The sequence below is a fragment of the Lactuca serriola genome, chromosome 8, assembly GCF_051521515.1.
Source record: "Lactuca serriola cultivar US96UC23 chromosome 8, Lser_US96UC23_V15, whole genome shotgun sequence".
NCBI classification, from domain to species: Eukaryota; Viridiplantae; Streptophyta; class Magnoliopsida; order Asterales; family Asteraceae; genus Lactuca; species Lactuca serriola.
Window position 1 is genome coordinate 326,865,288 of NC_136415.1, and position 23,912 is coordinate 326,889,199.

General features: G+C 39.6%; 1 protein-coding gene and 1 pseudogene across 1 annotated transcript; one reads left to right on the plus strand and one right to left on the minus strand.

Moving 5' to 3' along the window:
- The first annotated feature begins 7,665 nt into the window (after window positions 1–7,665).
- On the plus strand, window positions 7,666–8,519 carry LOC145068283 (two-component response regulator ARR11-like). The gene is made up of 3 exons (XM_079015232.1): window positions 7,666–7,786; window positions 7,881–8,036; window positions 8,113–8,519. The coding sequence occupies exons 1-3, from the start codon at window positions 7,666–7,668 to the stop codon at window positions 8,517–8,519; spliced, it is 684 nt and encodes a 227-aa protein (XP_078871358.1).
- A 574-nt stretch (window positions 8,520–9,093) lies between these two features.
- LOC145069016 (COBRA-like protein 7 pseudogene) lies at window positions 9,094–11,275 on the minus strand (annotated as a pseudogene).
- Between the last annotated feature and the right edge of the window lie 12,637 nt (window positions 11,276–23,912).

Below are 23,912 nucleotides of genomic sequence, written 5' to 3' on the forward strand. Positions count from 1 at the left end.
CCTTCCTCTCCACTCAAAGATCTCGAAAATTAGGAGGCTTTCAAGAGGATATTTCCACAAACTCTTCATCTAAGGTAAGGCTATGCTTGGATCTATGACTTAGATTCTTTGTTTTATCAAAATCTCTTCCTAATCCATGCAAAAATCATGATCTTGCATCCTAGAACCACCTCAAACTCGAGATCTTCAAGAAAGGGGTGCTAAGGCCAAAAACCACCAAGCTTTCTTCCATCTTTTCTTCAAAAACCGAAACCACACCCTAAGGTGAGCTTCATACTCCCTATTTTTCTGTTTTATAAGTTTTATGGGGGGGGGGATTACAAGTGAAAGTGTAGATCTATATGTGTTTTGTATGCCTTGTATGATTTATATGCTTATATATGTGCTTTTGTGTGTTTATGATGTTGGATCTAGTCATAAGTCCCTAAAAATCGAGATATACCTTATGTTAAATGATACTAGCACAAAATATATTTCTACATACAAAGTGTTCCAAGAAAAATAGCTAAGTGGCTTAATAACATTTTCTTTGGGCTAAAAACTCAATTTTTGGACATAAAATGTTAAAAATACAAAGTTAAAGGGCCCAAAATGACATATTACGAATTCTGATGGATGAGAAGAGTCAAAACAATTTCAATAAAGTATTTTCTGGAAATATACCCTTTCGGAAGGTTAAAAATATAAATTTCAAGCTTAATGCGCTAAAAATGACATTTTTGGCCCAATAGGGCCCAAAACGCAAAATTTTCTGTTTTGAAGGACCAAAACTGTATTTTTCTGCAAAACAGTGGACTACTAGTGGCCCAAGTCCTTTTCTAAGGTTTAAAATGCTTTTCAAATTTTAAAAGGACCAAAGTTGCAAAAAATTTCCAATTTGGGCCAAAATTGAAAAAAATGCGAAAAAGAGGGGTTATAACCGAGAAAATTGTATTTTCAGGGACTCAAACTGTTTTCAACTAAAAATATGCTGAAAAATATCAAATTCAATAAGTTTTGGTGTTAAAATGTCAAGAAAAAATGGTTTAAGGACCAAACCGGAAATTTATTTAATTAAAGGGTTGAAAAAGTAAATTCACAACAAAAAGAGGGGCTGTAACAGAAAAGTTGAAATGTTAATTCAATACATCCATTGTGATCAAACACTGGCACTACGACTATCGACGAATTATATTACCCAACAACACCAAAAATCGTTATCAAACGAATTGATTCGGTCTCGAATCAACGACAAACCCGAAACTACTAACACGACTATAACTCGACTCATACACGGAAACATTTGGGAATTCAATACACACGTGAGAGTGCACAGACGTCAACGCACCATCTTTGGGCCCCAAAGTGTAAAATCTTGTTTTTTGGGCCTAGCTAGCCCAATGACCTGATCTTTAGGCCCGAAGACTCCAACCTTACAAGTTGTTGGGTCTTACATGATCCAACACAGCGTAAAAGGACTTTCAATGGCTTTTTACTATTGGTCCCCAAGGGTCCTTTGGTACTGCTAGTAAAGTCGGTTATTCACATGCGAGTGGGCCAAGAGCCCTTCGTACACTTTTTTTTATCCCCAACCAGCTAATGGAGTTACCGAGGTCTTCGTGCCCTCTTTCTCTTCGGATGCGGGACTACAAGAAGTCAGGGCGGTTGGATTATGTGAATAGTACGGACGACGCCCATGGGATCGTTTGTATAATTGTAAACTGATCGTTTGCGTAACGCGTGTTTATAATAATTCACAATGCACAATAATCCGACGTCGCCTGGAATCAATGACTTCACATGCCATGATGGTACAACAACTACATGGAAATTCAAAGTGTTAGGAAAACATCGGGTTTTCCTAGGGTTTTCAATACATACAATTTCGAAATGTACACAAGTTCAACGAATACTTTTTACAACTATAGAAACAAACAAGCATACTTATGGATCTTCACAAACTTTTTCAGAAACTCTTTTCAGAAAATATCGGATTTTCTGGTGGTTTTCAAAATGATACAAAACGTTGCTTTTCAAATACCGCTTATGAACTCACCAACATTTCATATGTTGACGTTTTTCAAAATACTTGTATTCTCAGGTAACAAGTGAACCAAAGGAAAAATGTACTCAGTGATGGCTTGCAGTTTGTTTATCTATGAACCGAACAATTTGTTTTTGGGAATGTAATATTAAAACAATGTACTCAGTGTAAACACTATCAGTTGTACTATATTAATGCATGGTGACGAATGATGTTATATTTCATATATATTCAATGTTATGGTATTCAATTAAGTCACAACAGCCCTCGGACGTTTCCGCCGTCTGGTTCGTGGGTGTGACAGGTTGGTATCAGAGCCTTGTTTATAGTGAACTAGCATGTCTAGCCACACATTGATATGCAGCTATAAACCAAAAAGAGGGACTAACATGACTCTGAACAAAACAAGTAAATAAAACACCCTTGCTTGCAGTAGGAATAGGAACATAATGCCGAACCAAATAAAATAATGCTAGTATCCCGGTTAATTCAGAACTGTTCTTAGGGGTACCAAGGAGTGGATGTAGCCTGATCAACTACATTCTCTCCAAAGTACAACTAACACACGTTTTGATGAGATCGGAATAGCTAGGAAACCTAAAACTATACCCTTCTAGCACCAAAAGAGAACGCCTACTTAGCTTATGCAATAGTCGTGGCGCCTTAGGAATAATGTTAGCAAATTTACACACTCTCGCAGACAGCATGGCTGGTTTTCATCATCCTGGGGATCCCTACTTCCCTAACCAGGGAAACAACGGATGGCTAGAGGAGGAGGAACCTGAGGAAGAGCCTGAGGAGGAGCCTGAGGAAGAACCTGAGGAGGAGTTTGAGGAAGACCCCGAACAGGAATCTGACGGGGAACCGGAAGCAGAAGTCGAGGGCGAGCCTACCAAATCAGAGGAAGACGAAGGAAATCTCGAGGAGGATACTGATGATAGCGAAGGGGGTGATTCGGACACGGAGTCCGAAGTCATCGACCCCTCTTACCCGATCAGGGTGCCTGCCTATGGTGTAGGCCCCACTGGTCCTACACCTCCCTGGGGTATTGACCTTTGGAGATCAAGATGGACATGATCATATTTAATGTTACAAAAACATATGGAAAAAAGGAAAAGGTGGTTTATGATATTAAATTATATTTTTATACTACTAGGCTATGCCGTCAATAGCGACGTTATAGCGGTTAGCGGAGGTAAAGAAACGTTATTTCAAAATAGCAGTTTAGAATAGCGGTGACGCTATTAACGCTGTGATTTACTGCGATTATGGTCACCACTATAGCGACGCTATACCCACTATTTGAATAAATTCCATTTTTGGGCTATTTTACATAAATTTTTTTTGCTATTCTATTGAATAAAATTATTTTTTTCTTATTCCAAACCAAAACTGTGTCATTCAATTGAATAAAATGATAATTTTGTGACTGTTATGACTTCTACTGAAATCATGTTTGTGTTGTGTTGCTAATTGTGTTGAAAACTTGAAGTACTACATTATGATTAACTATCAAATTACTTAATTATTTTATTTGCTAACTGTAATTGTGTTAAAGTATGATAAAATTATAAGTGTTTCATATGTTTTCTTGATGATTGTGTTAAAATATGATTAACTGTGATATTGATAACCGGTCTATAAAGTATGATTAACTAATTATGATATGTGAAGTATGATTAACTAAATATGATATGTGAAATACGATTTACTGATTAGCTAATTAACTAAATTGGGTTGAACTTTGATATATGATTTACTGATTAAAACTCTAATATATATAAATTTTAAATAATATAGAAAAACGCTATATCACTACTATACCGCTGCGAGAACCGCGATTTCAAACAGCAGCCGGTGACCATTATTATATTTTTGACCGCGATAACTACTTAGCTACTGGGTTATCGGTTAAAGCCAAATGAGTAGATGCTATTGTTCATTGTTCAAAAAAAAAAAAAAAAAAAAAAAAAAAAAAAAAAAGATTTTTGCGTGGCCTAATATCTATGTATGTCATATGGTTGTTAATCCGAGCTTAATGGATTGTTATAGTTTTGAATACATGTAAACGCCTCTACATAAGAATAGGCCGACAATCGTATATTCCATAAACTGAAGCTGAATGTTGCTTGGAATCTTAAAAAGATGATTTTCTTTAAAATTTTGTAAGATTTTATTTTTTTTATTATTATAAGTTTCGAAAACTTCTTGTAACATTAAATACGATTTTCTTTTTATTAATACGTGAATTCACCAGTATATTTTTCACAACTATAACATGGTCAAAAACTTCTTAAGTGATTCTATAATTTTAGTTGTATATTCAAACAACATATATTTGTTACATAATTATACTAGGTTAAAACCCGTGTAGTACACGGGGTGAACAATTTAAATAAAAAAAAATTAAAAATTAATTACTATATAAATAATAAAACAATGATACCAGATATCCTTTTACAAACATAAAGCAAAATAATGATCATTAACTCTATATATAGTCATGTTTGATGTGTAGACTTGTGATCAATACCCTAAAATAATTCAGATTAGAACCAAGTATTTGGTTCCTATTATGTGTTCTAGTACATATTATGTGTTCTAGTACAGTTTTCACACACAAAAAAATAGATTGAAATAGCTTGAAGTAACATGAAAGTATTCATAATTTACCGAAAATGGATTATAGGAAAGTTTCAGCAAGTGTTAAAGTGCAGGGGCTAAAATGAAACATTGACAGTTTTTAAGAAACTATGTGTACTCTTGATATATATTATTGTTCGAGCATAGTCTTCACTCACACAATATAGTTTGATTAAAATATAGTAGACATTTGGGATGAGCGGAAAAATTAGATAGTTTTTGAACACAAGAGGTGACAAATATCTCAAAGTTACTTATTTTTTGTCCGTGAGAGTTGGAAGCAAAACTTCAGTTCTTTTCTATATCTCCTTTTGTTTAATAATTAGAACATTAGATAATAAAGCTAAAGCGTTGATTGAATTTTGATAAAGTTTAAATGGTTGTCAAGCATCTACTTGTGTTAGCAACTTAGCATTGCAAACAACAAAATGTACATCAGAAAATCGTAATTGTAACATAATGCACATACATCCGCCCCTGAAATCGAATGAATTTTGATTGATCTTTAAATAGTTTCTTCATTTTCAAATAATAAAAAACTAAACAAACAATAATATAATTTAGTTGATCATTATAAATTCTTTATTATAGGAATGTAGTTAATTTTAGTTGTTATTTATATTAATGTACTTTCATTTAAGATGGCCAATCTTTGCCGTAAAAATGGTCTTTTTTTTGCCAAATGGTGAAAGTTTTCTCTCAAAATTGATCCTATTTTGTTGTAAAACTTGTCAGATAAGCACAATGTCATCATAATAGTAATCTTTTCTTTGTCAGATTACTCAAAAATTGGTCCAACTATATGTTTAATTTTTCTGTTAAAATGGTCAATTTTGAATGTCAAAAAGCTCATTTTTTGTTGTCACCAGTAATAATCTGCTATCAAATTAGTCAAAAGGTGGTCCGGTAATATGTTCATTTTTGCTGTCAAAATTGTTTATATGTTACTCTCTAATTAGTCAAAAAGTGGTCTAGTTACAACTACTTCTCACATCCTTCATCTCCTAAAAGATTGGTCATAGCCAAGAACATAAGTGACAAGAGTATTTTCCTGATAATGGTTTTATTTCATCTTCAAGAGATGCCCTGATTGAAAATTTACAGAATATGAGCAGATCATAGATCAAAATATAGTAAAGAAAAAAAACCGGATAGATGATCAAACATATATAAAGTTCAATGAATCACTTTTTCAAGGAAAATATTCAAACATAAATAAGAAGGGCAAGTTTAAATTTAATTTTATTACCAAAGTGATGTTTTATAAAAACTCAATACATAAGCTTTATTCCTTTAAGGATTAACAAACATTCCATCATTTCTAAGCATCACCAACTTAAGAAAAATTAGGATATATCAAACTTCAAACCCCATTTAGGCAGACCTGTGGCAACTAAAACAGAAGCCAAACAACACCATGACCAAATATATCTTCAAACCACTTATTCGAACGCACTTTATATGTATAAACACCAACCTGCAGTGGACCTAAGCATCAAAAACAACCAATGAAAATGCACTTCCTGCACAAATATGTAATGTAAGTTTTTAATTTTTTACATTTAATCTTTATTTTAAAGTTACCTACACCATCTACATAAATTTATATAAAGGGAAAAGTATTAACATTCTTGTTTCGATGATGCTTGTATTTTGCTGCATGTATATAAGTCACATTACCCCATGTAGATCCACAATAGCAAATAACTTCTCATATTTATTTGATAGAAAAAAAACATATAAAAAAATACGGAACATTTAATTCTTTAAACCATATAAAGCACATATAACTTCAGTGTTAAATTAGCTTTGACCGTTTAATTCTTTAAACGGTATAACGCATATATAAATTCAATGTAAATCCTACACACAACATAACATGAATCTTTCAACTTTAATAGAAACATGAAATAAAATATTAGAGGAAAAAGTTGAAGAACATACCTGGATAAACAGAGAATTGAGGAAGAAGAGCAATAGCAGTGGATAGCAGCAACGAAAACAATATGGAGTAATGAGACAATCGTGATGGGTGGAACTGTCGATCCCTGATAGTAATCAAACTTGATAAAAGTTACAGAAGAGAGGTCTACCAAATCCCACAAAATATAGTCGACATCGAAACAACAAATGATTATATTTTTCGAAATTGAAGAACTTGCAATTGAAAAGCAAACGAAAATGGCACAATTTTCCGAAAGCATAACCTTGGTTGTGTTCCAACAACGATGGAAGCTAAAGACAAGTGTCGTCAGAAATGTATTAGGGAGTGACTCACAGATGAAAGCGACAATAGTAGAAAGGAAGAAAAACAAAGCATTATATCAAACACCTGGTAGACACGCATTGCAACGCTGCTTCTGATGGGAAACGAATTGCAATTAGCATGGGGGTTTAGCTCTTGGCGAGAGAGATAACGAAGATGAAGGAAGGGATTGAATGATTAAGATTCAAAATTAGATAAAGATTTCATTCATAATGTATTGGGATTAAGTTAAGAAGTTCCCTGATTTTGTGGGATTGATCAAAGATTTTGTTAAATCTATAATGCAATTGCTAAATGATTTGGAAATAGATTTCCTGATTTATAGGGACGGTTTAGTATAAGGTTAAGAGTTATATCCTTGATTTAAATTCGAACTGAAAGCTACAGTTATAAGATTGAAGGGTAGAAAGGTAATTTAAGTTGAAGGGAAAATGGGTTAAAAGAATGACACGTGGCGTGAATGGTACTGTTTTATTAGGAGAGTAGATTATCATCATATTATTATTTATTTATTGGATTTTTAATCGAAGTATTCAATGATGCCGATTAAAAAGGTTAATATTATTATCAGGTAAAATTTGAAATTAAGATCAAAAGGTAAAATAGAGTTTGTTAAGGTGACTAGATAACAACTTACTCTTTCATCCTTTGTCAAACAAACTTCCCCGGTTTTCTCCTCTCACAAACACTCGTATCTTCTTCTCCACCATTGAAGCACTCATCCATCAATTCCATGAAAATTTCTTCCATTGAAGCTTCTTTTAATCCACATGGCCTTAGAGCTCTTCTTGTGGATCATAATCCTACCTCCCTCTTAATTCTTTCCAAAATGCTTCAGTTTTACCATTATCATGGTAATTCATTACTACTCTATTAATTTTATTATTATTATTATTCCGTTTGCATTCTACATTATTAATGCATGCGTGTTCTTAATCATACTCGCAGTTACACAATGTCGACGGCCTAGAGAAGCCTTATCGTTGATTAGAAACGGCCTAAGCAAGTTCGATATTGTGATAAGCAGTGTAGACTTCTCATCGGATATGAACGGAGTACAGTTTCTTGAGATTATTGATCGCGAAACCAGTTTACCTGTCGTTAGTAAGTCATTTTTCTAATTATTCTCATCTACAGAAAATAATCATACTTAATTTCGTTCAATTTCTATCCCTCGCAGTTGTATCCGCAGACGACAGAAAGGAAACGATTATCGAGTATGTAAAGAAAGGAGCGTGTGCTTATTTACCAAAACCGGTGAGGATGGAGGATATTCAGTTGCTATGGCAACACGTTGCTCGTAAAGAAGTACTCCGGTTTAGACAGATGAAACAGATTGATAATACTGTCGAAAATGGCGAGACAGATTCCAATAATTGTGGTGAAGAAAAAGAGTTCTGTGGAAGCTCCGATGGTGGTCCGGTTCTGATAGATCGCCGGAGAAAAGATAGAGATGAAGAGCCGTATAATGTCGAACGTAAGAAACAGCGGTTGGTTTGGACCGATGAGCTTCATCAACAATTCCTCGATGCTGTGGAACAACTCGGAAACAATAGTATGAACTCTCTTGATCTCTACTTTATTTAGTACTCCAAACATGTGTTATATTATCTTCATCAACATTTCTTGTAACGTTTCATTGCAGATGCTGTCCCGAAGAAGGTATTGGAGCTAATGAACGTTCCTGGGCTCACGAGGGAAAACGTTGCGAGCCATCTACAGGTTCAAAGCTGCAAAATGTTTGTTCGAGTTTTACCAACAGTTTAGCAAGTATTAACATTTTCGTATCTTAATTAATGTTTCAGAAATATAGGTTAAATCTCAAAAAGCGAAGTGGGTATGTGCAAGAAAGTATCCCGGTGTCAAATTCTGTCTCAGGCGTTTCAGTGATCAGACACAACGAGTTGTTTCAAACAACTCCATCGACCACTGAACTACAATCCCCACTTATGCTCGATCACTACTATATGGATCTTGGAAGCAACTCGATTCTTATACCGAACGATAGGTTTCATGAGCCTAATCATTGTTAATTTGTAAGTATGCAGACGTGACATGCATGATTGTAATTAAGAGGTTAGATAACTGTTTTCTATGTTGGCCATTGTTTATGAAGTCATAGCATCGTACAACAATCTTCTGCAATCTATTAATGCGCATGATGTGATTTAATATATTTAAGTTGTAGATTACATAACATAAGCATTTATCATCGGACTTACAAAAAGAATATGGAAAAGCCATTGGAAAAATAATAATGTGTACGTTAGAGCAAACTTTATAGAAAGACCAACAAAACCAGCATAATTAGAACCGAATCAAGGGTGATCATCATCCGCGAACCATGGCTAGAGATGGGAAGAATATCAGGAACCGAGCATTCTTCACCATTGAAATAGACTTTGTGTGGGAACCCATCACCATGTGCCACATTGAGCCCGGGTATATTCTTCTTTGTGAAAGAAATGACCGATTGTTGTGAACCCGGAACACGTGGGTCTTTCTCTGGTTTACGCCCATCTTTCTCAGCCACAATATAGTTTAGACCCGGTAGACCTTGTAGGAAAATCATGTCACTAGAACCCGTAACCCGGCTACCATTGAACGAGTACACTTCCTCAAATCCTGCCATTGATTTGTTCAACTCCACGGCAGCAAACCAATCGGCAAAACTCGTTTCGCCCCAGTTGAAAATGGTCATTCTTGCGGTCCATCCTTCTTTGAAATCTGATAGTAGGTGCCAGTTGATGCTGACACCACAGTTATCCGCACATGGCAATTGATTGGGCAAAGTCCAATCATTGTCCTTTGCAAAATCTACAGTAAGTTTAGTTCGGTTCTCAAACGGCACCAAAAGTGCATTTGAAGGAACAAGAAGTGCGGGTGCAGTTGTACTACATGAATCTGCAGTGTTACACCCGCACGCACAAGTTCTGCAAGGGACTACAGACTTGTTGAAAAATGACGAAAAGGAGACACAACATTTCGGGGTATCTGATTTGGCCCGTGTTATATTGCAAACAACTTGCCAGCTAGCAACTGCAGTGGATTCGGAAGTAAGCCCAACTGGGTTCGGGAACAAGGTCGGGCTAACCCGTGTGGGTTGCCCACATTGGTAGTTAGGGTTCATTGTTCCGCTGATTCTCCAATTTTGAGGTGGAGTGAGTTGAGTCCGGTTTATGGCTGGTGGCATCTTGAAAACTTGCATGGTAAAAGCCGAAACCGACTTGCTTGAATCCATCGAAGGTGGTAAGAGGGTCCCATTACGACAACAGAATGGAACCAAGCCTAGTTGTGTGTCGTTTGTTTTGTCAAGAGGAAGGTCAACAATTGTTGGTCTTCGTTCACAATTTAGTGCTTTTGAGAAGTCGAGTTCTTTATAGAACTCGCCTTGTCGGCCAAATATACAAGGGTTTGTATCTATAACTGAAGGATACGCCCCTTTCATCGAGTAGATGAATTCATCTCGCATCCAATCCCAACTCAGCTGCCAATAGTCAAGGCGACCGAGGGGATTGTGATTCGAGAGGGTCACTTGTGCCATGTATTCAGTTTCTTTTGAACTGATTACATCGTACATTATGACAAGATCACCCTCTTGCCGTGCGTCGAATGTCTCTTCTACATTGGTGCCAGGTGTTGTAGGTGTTGCATTTGGGTCCTTTTCACAGCATACGTGTGTCTCGTTGTTTGCTGCAAAAAAAAAGTTACTTATTTAGGCATGTTATGTCACTGACCTATTGAATTTGCCTCTTACTATTTATAACTTATCTTTGGTAAAGTCCCACATGTACGTTAATTTAAATTACATAGGAAAAGAGAGGGTTATAATTATAACCTGGGCTAGAAGGTGCAGAACACAAGAACCCATCATTCACGAGATACAAATTCGACGGCAAGGAAACATTTGGTGGCGCAACACCAAATTGGGTGCCGACCAATTGTATGCGAGCCTGCATTTGATTCCAGTCACCGGCGGTCTCAACGGCGGTCTTGAGGTCAGTGGCGGGAAACCCAGCGAAGACAGCACCGGTGGTGACGTTAGCAGGGAGAGAGGTGCCATCTGCAAGAACAGCATTGGAAGATGAGACTAAGAACTCACGGTGTTGGAACCCTACAAACACCCGCCATGATTTGAGTCGATCAACGCCGGCGTTGGTCAGAGTGAGAGTAGACTGGAAGGTGTAGGGCTGGTTGGTTGTGTTGGTGGCCGTCGGTGGGATTTGGAAGCCGGAGTTGTAGACGTAGGATATAGAAATTCCGTTGCAGGTGGGAGATTGGGAAGTGGTTGTGGGGATCGAAATGAAGGCCAAAAAAAGAAAGATGATGAAACCGATGCTCATTTTGGAATTAAACAAGATACAATAGAAAACAGATGCAGTAAGAGAGATGGGTATATATGTGTATAGGGAAAAGTTTGACTGGTTCACAGCTTTGTAAACGAAAGATGTTTAATTGTTTCAATGCCGGCTATGAGAGGAGAATCAGCCGAGAAGCCAACTGCCGGCCTATTTATGAATAAAAAGGATATATAATAATATAAGTGAGGTTGTTTGACCGATTGACGTTTTTTTTGTTATATGCATATTAGACCCTCTCATCGACAATATTTTACTAATTAAACATATTTTAATACTTCTCAACAATAATAAAAAAAATTATCGCATATTATTAAGGCTTGAAGGAGTGGTGCGGTGAAGCGAATACACACTTGCCACCTTCCCAGGGAACATCGTCCCCTGCCAGCAGTGTGGGTTCGGTCTTGATATCACTGTGGTTCGGTAAGGGAATGCACTCTACCAACAATGTCTCAATTTATAGATATAAAATTTCGCAAACTAGAGAGACTGAATATATATATATATATATATATATATATATATATATATATATATATATATATATATATATATATATATATATATATATATATATATATATATAGAGAATGAGAGAGAGAGAGAGAGAGAGGTTATAATGTAGATGGACAATTATTATGTTGACATATGAATAATGCTATTTTATGAGAGTTACTAAGAGAATACATTGTTTAGTAATGCGAATACGTTCAATCTTAGAGAACTATTGTTATTTTAATGGATTCTCACTAATTTTAATTCACTTTTGTTCATATGCATCGTTTTTCATTTATTTTAATTCTTACAGAATACGACTCAATAAACATCATGATAACATTTTGAGAAAATGAGAATAATCAAAAAGAAGTCTATTAACCATATAAACGATTTAATTAGTGAAATTGCGTAATAATTACAATAATTATATAAGATTGAACGTATTCATATTATCAAACAACATATTTTCTTTATCTTTCTCAAAGAATATCATTGTCCAAACGTCCACACAATAGATATCAATCCACATTTGAACCTAGCTCTCTCTCTCTCTCTCTCTCTCTCTCTCTCTATATATATATATATATATATATATATATATATATATATATATATATATATATATATATATATATATAGGGTGAGGTTCAATAGTGTAACACCGAAATTTTCGAAAATAAAATTTTCATTTAAAATCGTTTATCTCTTTAACACTTTTCACAAAAATCTCCATTTTGTTTAATTTACAAAAACATAACTCCATTTTCACTTGCATGATAAACCAGGATCCTCAAAAATATGACTCTTTCTCTGGTGTGAACAATCGAGCCGGTGCCGTCCCGTGATACTGTGATAACCTGAAACACATAACACAAAACACTGTAAGCACGAAGCTTAGTGAGTTCCCCAAAGTACCACTCTAACACATATTAGCCACTCGAGGCCATAACTCTGTTGACCCTCCAGTCAGTGTGTCTCAGTGGGACCTTCCAGTCCCAACTCTCTTTGGGCCCACTAGCCCTAACTCTGTGGACCCAAGGGTCCTAACTCTGAATCATGCATATCGCATCTCACAATAAATCTCAACATATATATAGCATACAAATATACTAGCACATAATACGAAAAACACCACATATAGCACATATTAGCCACTCGAGGCTATAACTCTAAGGGCCCTTGGGCCCTCACTCTGCAGACCCTCTGGTCCTAGCTCTGTGGACAATCTGGTCCTATCTCTGATATACACACAACATAAATCACATAGAAATAATGCGGTGCCACACGTCACATACAATAACTCTGTCACATAACTCTGTTACCACTATAGGTAAAGTATAGTGAGAAGACTCACCTGGCAAGCAGAAAGCAGATATCCACACACTTGAATCTCGAACTCGCCACCGCCTAACACATAAGGCAAATACTCTCATGAATATAACTCTCGAGACTAGAATCAACCCTCTCTTGGCACCCTCTTAAGGGTAAAAGACCATTTTACCCCTCTCTTGGCCCAAAGGCCACATCGCTGACCAAACCCTAAAAGTCAAAAAAAGTCAACGGTCAACTTTGACCAGACTCGGCGAGTGCACTAGGGCGACTCGACGAGTCTATACGTGTCCACTGACTCCCTTGGATCCTCTCTTGACACGTCGAGTGCTTCCCTAACTCGACGAGTTCCACCTGGCATGAATCGCGGGACCGCCACGACTCAACTCACCGAGTCTCAAGAACAACTCGGCGAGTTCAGGCTTGACTCAGCCCCACCCCTTGACTCTCCCTGACTCACTGAGTCGACCCCTCAACTCGGCAAGACCACTCGCTGAGTGGTTACGGGCAAACTTCATGCTACTCGCCGAGTCTGTTCTTCAGACTCAACGAGTCCATGCCATGCATAAACTCAAACTCACTTATGAGGTCAGATCTGTTCCACACAATCATAGATCTGGCCTCCCCGGGCATGATAATCACGTAAAGTCCAAACCTTGGTGCTCAAACAACAACTATTTGCGGATAAATGATGTTTTAGCCCCATATTTCACAACTCTAGGTCAATACTCTCATGAACCCTCATAAAGCTTAAGGAATAAAGCTTCTTTGGACCTCTATGGATCTCTTCTCAAGCCTCATCACAAATAGGGACGAAATGGACATCAAATCTAACCAACAAAGGGGTCAAGAAACCCTAAAACCCCATGTTCAACATAACAACAGAAAAAGGGAGCCAAATATACCTCCAAGATGATGCTCTGAGCTCCAAAATCGAAAGATGTCCACCTCCCTTGCCTTCTCTTATCTAGAATCTCCTTTGCCTTGCCAAACAAAGCTTCAAGGGTCAACAATGGCCTCTTCTCTCTCCCAAAACGCTCAAATCTCTTTAGGGTTTCTCTCTAGGGGTTGGTGGCTGCAAATGACGCCCATAAGCCCCTTTAAATAGGTCTCAAACCCTGGAAATTAGGGTTTCATTAAACAGCGTGGACTCGCCGAGTCCAGACGCGAACCCGCGCCCAAAACCGCGATCCTACTCGGCGAGTTTGGACTCCAACTTGCCGAGTCTCCTCACAAACACCAAAATATAAAGAATAAAATAATACTTGGGAATCCGGGGTGTTACAATTCTCCCCCACTAGAATTAGACTTCTCCCTCGAAGTCTCTCTCTACAAATAAATCCGGATGTTGCCCACGCATCTCACGCTCCGGCTCCCAAGTAAACTCTGGCCCTTTCTGATGCTGTTGTTGGATCTGCACCAGTGACACCTCTTTATTCCTCAGAACCTTAATCTTTCGATCTCTGACCGCCACTGGTCTCTCAGCATAATTCAGGCTCGCATCCACCTGAATATCCTCTAGTGGCACTACTGTTGACTTGTCGGCTACACACTTTCGTAATTACGACACGTGGAAAGTGTCGTGAATCTGACCCAACTCTGCTGGCAACTCCAAACGATAGGCTACCCTGCCTACCCTCGCGACCACCCTGAATGGACTAATATATCGGGGTTCCAACTTGCCCCTCTTCCTGAATTGAATCACTCCTTTCCAAGGAGAAACCTTCAGGAGCACATGGTCGCCGATCTGGAACTCGAGCTTGGACCGGCGCTTGTCCGCATAACTCTTCTGACGACTCTGAGCAGTCAATAACCTCCGCCTGACCTGCTGAATCTGCGCAGTCGTCTGCAGCCCAATCTCCGTACTACCCATAACACGCTGCCCGATCTCTCCCCAGCAAATGGGGTCCGATACCTCCTTCCCTACAACAGCTCAAAGGGTGGCATACTGATGCACTAATGATGGCGCTAAGGGCAAATACGGGCCACAATTCCCCCCCCCCCTCCCCAAAATCTAATACACAAGCCCGAAGCATATCCTCAAGCGTCTGAATCGTTCGCTCGCTCTGAAGTGTCCACAGACATCACCATGGTAAACTCTAGCTCATTTCTCATATTCATCTTTGATACCGAGCACCAGGTCAGCTTTTGGCCCCACAGCTAAACCCCCAAAGGTCACACATAACATGATCCAAAATATCTCACTAACTTCCTCCCCGTGACCGCTATCACGGCCCAGTGACACGCAAGTCACGAAATTCCCTTTTCCTCAAAAAAAAATACAATCCAATCGGAGATCGAATCAGCTCTAACCTTTGGCGTCTGCTGCGCATATTCTCCCGCGCGCCTCGCTGACCCTCCCGACAGAGACGGAGACCCCAGTCTCGCCCCGGTTTAACCACTAGGCTCCATAAACTCAACACTAGGGCCACTCAAGCCTAAAAATCTTCTACATCATGCACTTATCGGAGAACACTCCCTCATCACACTCTTTTTCCGTCTAGTGGGTACTATGGCTTCCCGTAACATTACGACAACCTCTGACTAGTGAGTACTACGGCTCCCCTTAGCATCACAACACCCTATGACTGGTGAATACTACGGCTCCCCGTAGTATCACGACTCTCTCTCTGGCCTGTGAGTACTACGGCTCCCCGTAGCATCACAACACCCTCTGACTGGTGAATACTACGGCTCCCCGTAGCTTCACCCTATACTCTCATTCTCATTACAACGCCACACTATGTTCACTAACTCTTGCACCGAAGACTATCCTAGATGGTTACACACACACTTGCCCTGATATACATTACAGACTCTGGCGACAACCGCCATAACACAGAACCTACCTCTGCGGAGATCCACTTCCTTAAATAATCCCTCTTGATGACAATACACAAAGGGCTCCCACTGGAACCATAGATACATGATACATCACTAGTCGTCTTAAGCCCAAGACTCTAAATAACTCCGAAATCAGGACGCTATACGCGGAAACCACGGAACACCATAACAGAGCATCACAATGTCCTGACTATACCACTGATTCCCTTACTCCTAATACCATACACATACAACAATACATTTCCTCTGAATCCCATAATAATTTCCTATTTCACTCAATGCGCAACTTCAGTGCATCCAATCTCTCAATTGGAATACAAGGAAGGCACTAACTCTTTAGAACACACTGATGATCCTCCGAAACCCTTTCCACTACTGCTCAAAATCCAAGCAAGAATACACATCCCAGCCCGGGAGTTGGCTACTCGACAATCTTCTACCCATATTTCAACCCAGAAGTTCTCAACTGCCCATACCATCATTACGAGTCTTCCACTTGAAACGACTCTGACCACTACCAGATTCCTGACCATTGACCACCCGCCGTGGAGACACCCATCCTTCTCTCAGACATATACCACATGCATTATCTCGCCCTACACCTTTCCCTGATCACCAATGACCCTGATCTCATGAATTCAAGCTGCAGGTTTCTATATCCAACCCCTAACCGCTCTTGAACAAATCTATGGTTTTCTCAATAAACCACCCGGTTCTCCCCCACTTAGGGTTCGAACCATCACTATCTGACTCACCAACAATCTCACAAACTATTTTCACCAGCAATTACGCACCTGCCCCTGGAAAGTGCTACGCCACGCCCGATAATCCCCTTTAAGGAAATCAATCGATCTCATATACTCTGAACCTCGGATGAAATCCTCTATAACTTCTCGTCACTACTGCCTCTAGTCGTTCCAAGTCACGTACCAATCCAATACCAAACAACTCAACTGTCTAATAACATCACTGACTCATAGACTGGACCACGAAATCATCATACTCCCCTACCTCGACTCATCAATCGACGTTCCAACACCTGGATCATCCCAAGAACAGGGACCCACTCCCATATTCAATACCCAACATAGATAGAAAAACCACTGCACAGATACTCTGATGGAAAATCATCATCAATGACAACCTGCAGGGTTTACCCCCAAACCCAAAACTTAAACATCATGCCTCTCATGTTTCGCACACGAACATAAATAGCACCACCCAGGTCATAGAAGGTGACATCTCCTCTATCGACTGATCGCTCAACTCAGACCGAAATTCTCCCCTTCTTACCAAAATACTCTGAAAGGCTCTCAACCACCCTCTCAAGGGACGCCTCTTCGAACTCAATCATGACCCACTGGCCTAAAACCCATAGCGTCCAATCTCTACCTCATTAATCATGACCGGATAACCGGGGAACTACTAGCATCATTCACTACGAACCATGGTACTCATCCCATGACATCTCTTCTTAATATGCTCCGGTGTATGGTACCCGAACCATAGCATCACTCTCCATCCGCTCCGATGTATGGTACTCGAACCATAACTTCACTCCTCGATCCACTCCGATGTATGGTACTCGAACCATAACATCACTTCCTCAATCCACTTCGATGTATGGTACTCGAACCATAACATCACTTCCTCAATCCGCTCCGATGTATGGTACTCGAACCATAACATCACTCCTCAATCCGCTCCGATGTATGGTACTCGAACCATAACATCACTCCTCAATCCGCTCCGATGTATGGTACTCGAACCATAACATCACTCCTCCATCTGCTCTGATGTATGGTACTCGAACCATAACATCACTCCTCCATCCGCTCCGATGTATGGTACTCGAACCATAACATCACCCCTCAATCTGCTCAGTAGAACCTTCAGAATAGTCCCTGTATCAAGTATGGGTCCTCTGCTTTCAGTAGTACGGGCCAATACTACCTGCCACATCTACCCATACTTTCCACACGGACTAACCTGGAGCTCCTAAGTAGCTGTTCGACCTTCTCGTTTACCAATTCCGTCGCACGTTCTCGCTCCCCAACGAAATTCTCTACTCTGCCAGCGCACTCATCTGGCTAAGGTTACTCCCTAGGCTCTTCCTAGATTCCCACACTTCTCTACCATCAGTTGCTGAAGAGCTCCTAATGATGCCAGCCATCTACCTCCTTAATATCGTCATATTCGCTTGGTAGTTGACTCCCATCATCGAGAGTTCCAAAAAGCACGAAGCAAGCAGCATTCGAGCATCGAAGAATACATAGGACTCACTCTGGGTGATAACTCTGCTTGCTCTGCTCATCCTCGAAAGTACCACCGAACTCTGCAACTCTTCCCCTCGCGGGTTCTAACTATTCTTTCGCTAAGTACCACGGTATTCATCTAGGTATCTCCCCTAGATTAGTCCTCTACTCAAATCCCCTAAAGGATTTCAACTAAATATTCTCACTCATCACATACTCAAAAGCACATCTCATATAACAGCAATCCCTAGGCTAAGGCATCACAAATTAGGCTACTCTAGTCCTAAGATATGAAATACCTAGCCTGTCTCTAGCATGCAATAATATCTCATAAAGTGCATCATAAATATCTCATGACACAAAAGTAAGGGTATTTTGGGAAATCACCGTTCGGGCTCTGGCTGATTGTATACACTGCTCTTTCTCACTTTCTCTTTGAACTCTTATTCACTTTAGAAAATTATTTCTTTGAAAACTTTTCTTACTTCCTCAGTTTGAGTCCAGATTTACCCGAAGGTGCATCCGAATCCCTCAAACCAAGGCTCTGATACCAACTTGTAACACCGAAATTTTCGAAAATAAAATCTTCATTTAAAATCGTTTATCTCTTTAAGACTTTTCACAAAAATCTCCATTTTGTTTAATTTACAAAAACATAACTCCATTTTCACTTGCATGATAAACCAGGATCCTCAAAAACATGACTCTTTCTCTGGTGTGTACAATCGAGCCGGTGCCGTCCCGTGATACTGTGATAACCTGAAACACATAACACAAAACACTGTAAGCACGAAGCTTAGTGAGTTCCCCAAAATACCACTCTAACACATATTAGCCACTCGAGGCCATAACTCTGTTGACCCTCCGGTCAGTGTGTCTCAGTGGGACCCTCCAGTCCCAGCTCTCTGTGGGCCCTCTGACCCTAACTATGTGGACCCAAGGGTCCTAACTCTGAATCATGCATATCGCATCTCACAATAAATCTCAACATATAAATAGCATACAAATATACTGGCACATAATACGAAAAACACCACATATAGCACATATTAGCCACTCGAGGCTATAACTCTATGGGCCCTTGGTCCCTAACTCTGCGGACCCTCTAGTCCTAGCTCTGTGGACCATCTGGTCCTATCTCTGATATACACACAACATAAATCACATAGAAATAATGCGGTTCCACACGTCACATACAATAACTCTGTCACATAACTTTGTTACCACTCTAGGTAAAGTATAGTGAGAAGACTCACCTGACAAGCAGAAAGCAGATATCCCCACACTTGAATCTCGAACTCGCCACCGCCTAACACATAAGGCAAATACTCTCATGAATATAACTCTCGAGACTAGAATCAACCCTCTCTTGGCACCCTCTTAAGGGTAAAAGACCATTTTACCCCTCTCTTGGCCCAAAGGCCACATCCCTGACCAAACCCTAAAAGTCAACAAAAGTCAACGGTCAACTTTGACCAGACTCGGCGAGTGCACTAGGGCGACTCGACGAGTCTATACGTGTCCACTGACTCCCTTGGATCCTCTCTTGACACGTCGAGTGCTTCCCTAACTCGACGAGTTCCACCTGGCATGAATCGCGGGACCACCACGACTCAACTTGCCGAGTCTCAAGAACAACTCGGCGAGTTCAGGCTTGACTCAGCCCCACCTCTTGACTCTCCCTGACTCACTGAGTCGACCCCTCAACTCGGAAAGACCACTCGCTGAGTGGTTACGGGTAAACTTCATGCTACTCGCCGAGTCTGTTCTTCAGACTCGGCGAGTCCATGCCATGCATAAACTCAAAATCACTTCTGAGGTCAGATCTGTTCCATACAATCATAGATCTGGCCTCCCCAGGCATGATAATCACGTAAAGTCCAAACCTTGGTGCTCAAACAACAACTATTTGCTCATAAATGATGTTTTAGCCCCATATTTCACAACTCTAGGTCAATACTCTCATGAACCCTCATAAAGCTTAAGGAATAAAGCTTCTCTGGACCTCTATGGATCTTTTCTCAAGCCTCATCACAAATAGGGACGAAATGGACATCAAATCTAACCATCAAAGGGATCAAGAAACCCTAAACCCCCATGTTCAACATAACAACAGAAAAAGGGAGCCAAATATACCTCCAAGATGATGCTCTGAGCTCCAAAATCGAAAGATGTCCACCTCCCTTTCCTTCTCTTAGCTAGAATCTCCTTTGCCTTTCCAAACAAAGCTTCAAGGGTCAATAATGGCCTCTTCTCTCTCCCAAAATGCTCAAATCTCTTTAGGGTTTCTCTCTAGTGGTTGGTGGCCGCAAATGACGGCCATAAGCCCCTTTAAATAGGTCTCAAACCCTGGAAATTAGGGTTTCATTAAACAGCGTGGACTCGCCGAGTCCACTTTTGGACTTGCCGATTCCAGACACGAACCCGCGCCCAAAACCGCGATCCTACTCAGTGAGTTTGGACTCCAACTCGCCGAGTCTCCTCACAAACACCCAAAAATAAAGAATAAAATAATACTTGGGAATCCGGGGTGTTACTAATAGAGAACCATAATTAACCAAGGAACCAAGGAACCAATCGTGAGCGTCGGAAATCATAACGATCAACCGCCAAGGAAATAGATGTACACTTTTACATTGGACGCACATACACCAGATTATACTAAAAAATCTACCATTTACAAAAAAAACCCACTATTTTTTTCGTTTAAAATTTTTTTTAGGTCATGTTTTTTATCGAAAAAAAAAACCCGAATATACCGTTGTTCACGATTTTTCGTCCTCTTTCCATAGAGATCCATGATGATATATAAAAAACGGATTTTTTGTTTTGAAAAAAAACTCACTTCATTTCATTGATGAAAAAAGTTAAGGTCTATTTTTTTTATAGAAAAAAAATTAATAAATATATCAAAATTTATATTTTTTTTTTACTTTTTATAGATAGATTCATATTCATGTTTTAAAAAAAACAATATTTCAGTTCAGATTCACATTGTGAACTTGTTCAATTTCATATGTAAACCTGTTCAGATTCACATTGTGAACCTCCTCAGATTCACAATGTGCATAATAATAAGTAAGACTCACAGTGTGAACCTGAACTGATCGAAGCTTTTTCACATTGTGAATGTTAAAATTTGAAATATTTATAGTTTAGATTCACAGTGTGAATCTACACTGATCGATGTTTTTTTTATGAACATTTTCAGATTCACAATGTGCATAATAGTAATTCAGATTCACAATGTGAATGTGAACTGTTCGAGATTTTTCATATTGTGAATGTTAAAAATTGAAATATTTACAGTTTAGATTCATAGTGTGAATCTACACTGTTCGAGGTTTTTTTTTAGTCGGTGTTGATGTTTATTAATAGAGTATAAAAAATTAATATTTTTGGTATAATTAGTTTTTTTTTGATAAAAATGAACTTAAATATTGAAAAAACTAAGGAAATCAAGTGAGTTTTTTTCGAAAAAAAAAATCGTTTTTTATATATTATCATGGATCTCTATGAAAAGAGGACGAAAAATCGTGAACAACGTTATATTCGGATTTTATTTTGATAAAAAATTTGGCCTAAAAAAATTTAAATGAAAAAAAGGGAAGGGGGTTTTGTTATAATCCGGCACATGTGCGTCCATTATAAAAGTTTACAACCCTTCCTTTTACCGTTGATCGCTTTAAATTCCGACGCTTTGGATTGGTTCCTTGGTTCATTGATTAATAATGGTTCTATATTGAACTTTCCTCTCTCTCTCTCTCTCTCTCTCTCTCTCTCTCTCTCTTTCTATATATATATATATATATATATATATATATATATATATTGTAGCACCTGATTCTTGGTACGTATTCTTTCTATTAATTATTTAAATATTTTGCATTTTGGCCTTGGACTCGGCGAGTTGAAGGACCAACTCGCCGAGTAGAAGCGGGATGGGACACGAGACTTAAGTTATGGACTCGCCGAGTCGGATCCCGGACTCGACAAGTAGGCTCTGGCTGGACACAAACCCTAATCTGAGGGTTTGCACCCTATTTAAGCAACCTTATACAACCCCCATCGTCCCTTCAGCCCCCAGAAACCCTCTATAGAAAACTCTAGCCATTGTTGAAGCAATCTAAGACATTTTGGTGGATTTATGTGTTGGTAATTTTAAGAAGGAAGGAGAAGAACTTGAGGAAACAAGAGGAGACTAGAGGGCTTCGAGTTTGTGCTTCATCTTTAGTTCATTGAAGGTAAAAAGTTGCTAACTTGCTGGTTCAATTACTAGATCCCATTTTGTGGAGATTTAGGGATTTTATAAGCCATTTTAGGTAGCCAACCATGAATGCAAGCATGTTTGGGGACAAGGCTTCGGATCTAGGTCCTTTGAGGGGTCACAAGGCAGAAAGTGGGGGATTTTCCACCCAAGGAAGACTCCATGCAACCCAAGAGCTTGTTTTAGGACCTTTTGAGCTCAAAGTCCCATGCAAGCACGTAAAGTCTGTAACTTTACGTGCTAGATCGATTGTAGAGGCTTGGATCTATCTTTTGATCAAGGGTTATTGTAACACCCAAAGTTTTGAAGGCCAAGAAAGGAAAGAAAACCTTAATGTGAAGGGGCGACTCGGCGAGTTCAAGGAGGAACTCGGCGAGTCCGAGCGGGATCCGGGTCGAGGAGTAAGTGACCGACTCGGCGAGTCGGCCAAGGTGACTCGGCGAGTCTGGTCTGTGCATGGAAAACCCTAAATTCGGGACTTTGAGCCTATATAAACGTCTTAATCTTCTTCCTAGGGTTCCTTACTGCCTCTTAAGCCCTGGATATCAAACCCTAGCCGCCATATCCTCTATTTGAGCCATTTATTGCCTTCAAGAGTGCATTAAGCTTGGAGAAAGAAGAAGAATCTTGAGAGTGCAAGAAGGGGGCTGTAGATCCGGGATTGGGAAGACATTTCTGAGCTTTTGGAGGTGTAAACTAGTTCCTGGACCCTTTTTGCATCTAGATTTATGTGTGGTTGTTGGGGCTCTTTAGCCATAATGATATTATTTTGAGTTAGGAGTCGGATCTGGAGTTGCTACTTCAGATCCAAGTGTGTTATGGACTGGAGAAGCATAAAGTATCAGCCATTGAGTCGATTTTGAAGCCCCATGGCCTTAAACCCTAGTTTATGGTTCTTTTTGCCTAGATCTCCCTCTCTACACGTAAAGTTTGCAACTTTACGTGGGGGATAGGCTTGGGAAGGGTAGATCTAAAGTTTGGAGTCCATGCATGACTCGAAAGTCCTCTGCATGTATGTAGATCTGAATGGACTCGGCGAGTCCTTCGAGTGGACTCGGCGAGTAGCTTGAAGATGAGGAGGAACTCGACGAGTGGGATGGACAGCTCGTCGAGTCGGATGAAGATGGGCATGAACTCGGCGAGTTGGATGAACAACTCGGCGAGTTGGATGAAGATTGCATTGTGCTCGGCGAGTCTGTTCTTAGACTCGGCGAGTCAGGTCGCGTAGTCCCAAACCCTTCGAGTTAAGACTCAAGTCAGCGAGTCGAGCAAGGACTCAGTGAGTTGGTCAGGACAGGATTCGGGAATATGTAGACTCGGTGAGTCAGGGGCTGACTCGGCGAGTCAAGTCGCGATTGGAAGGACTTTGAGCTTAAGAACTCGGCGAGTCAGTAAGTGGACTCGGCGAGTAGGGTTGACCTGGAAGGTT

What these genes read in the sequence shown, in the direction of transcription:
- LOC145068283 (XM_079015232.1), top strand. Translation starts at nt 7,666, where the DNA reads ATGAAAATTTCTTCCATTGAAGCTTCTTTTAATCCACATGGCCTTAGA. An exon ending in TCAGTTTTACCATTATCATG is followed by an intron (nt 7,787 to 7,880) that starts GTAATTCATTAC and finishes TCATACTCGCAG; the next exon opens with TTACACAATGTCGACGGCCT. An exon ending in AACCAGTTTACCTGTCGTTA is followed by an intron (nt 8,037 to 8,112) that starts GTAAGTCATTTT and finishes TATCCCTCGCAG; the next exon opens with TTGTATCCGCAGACGACAGA.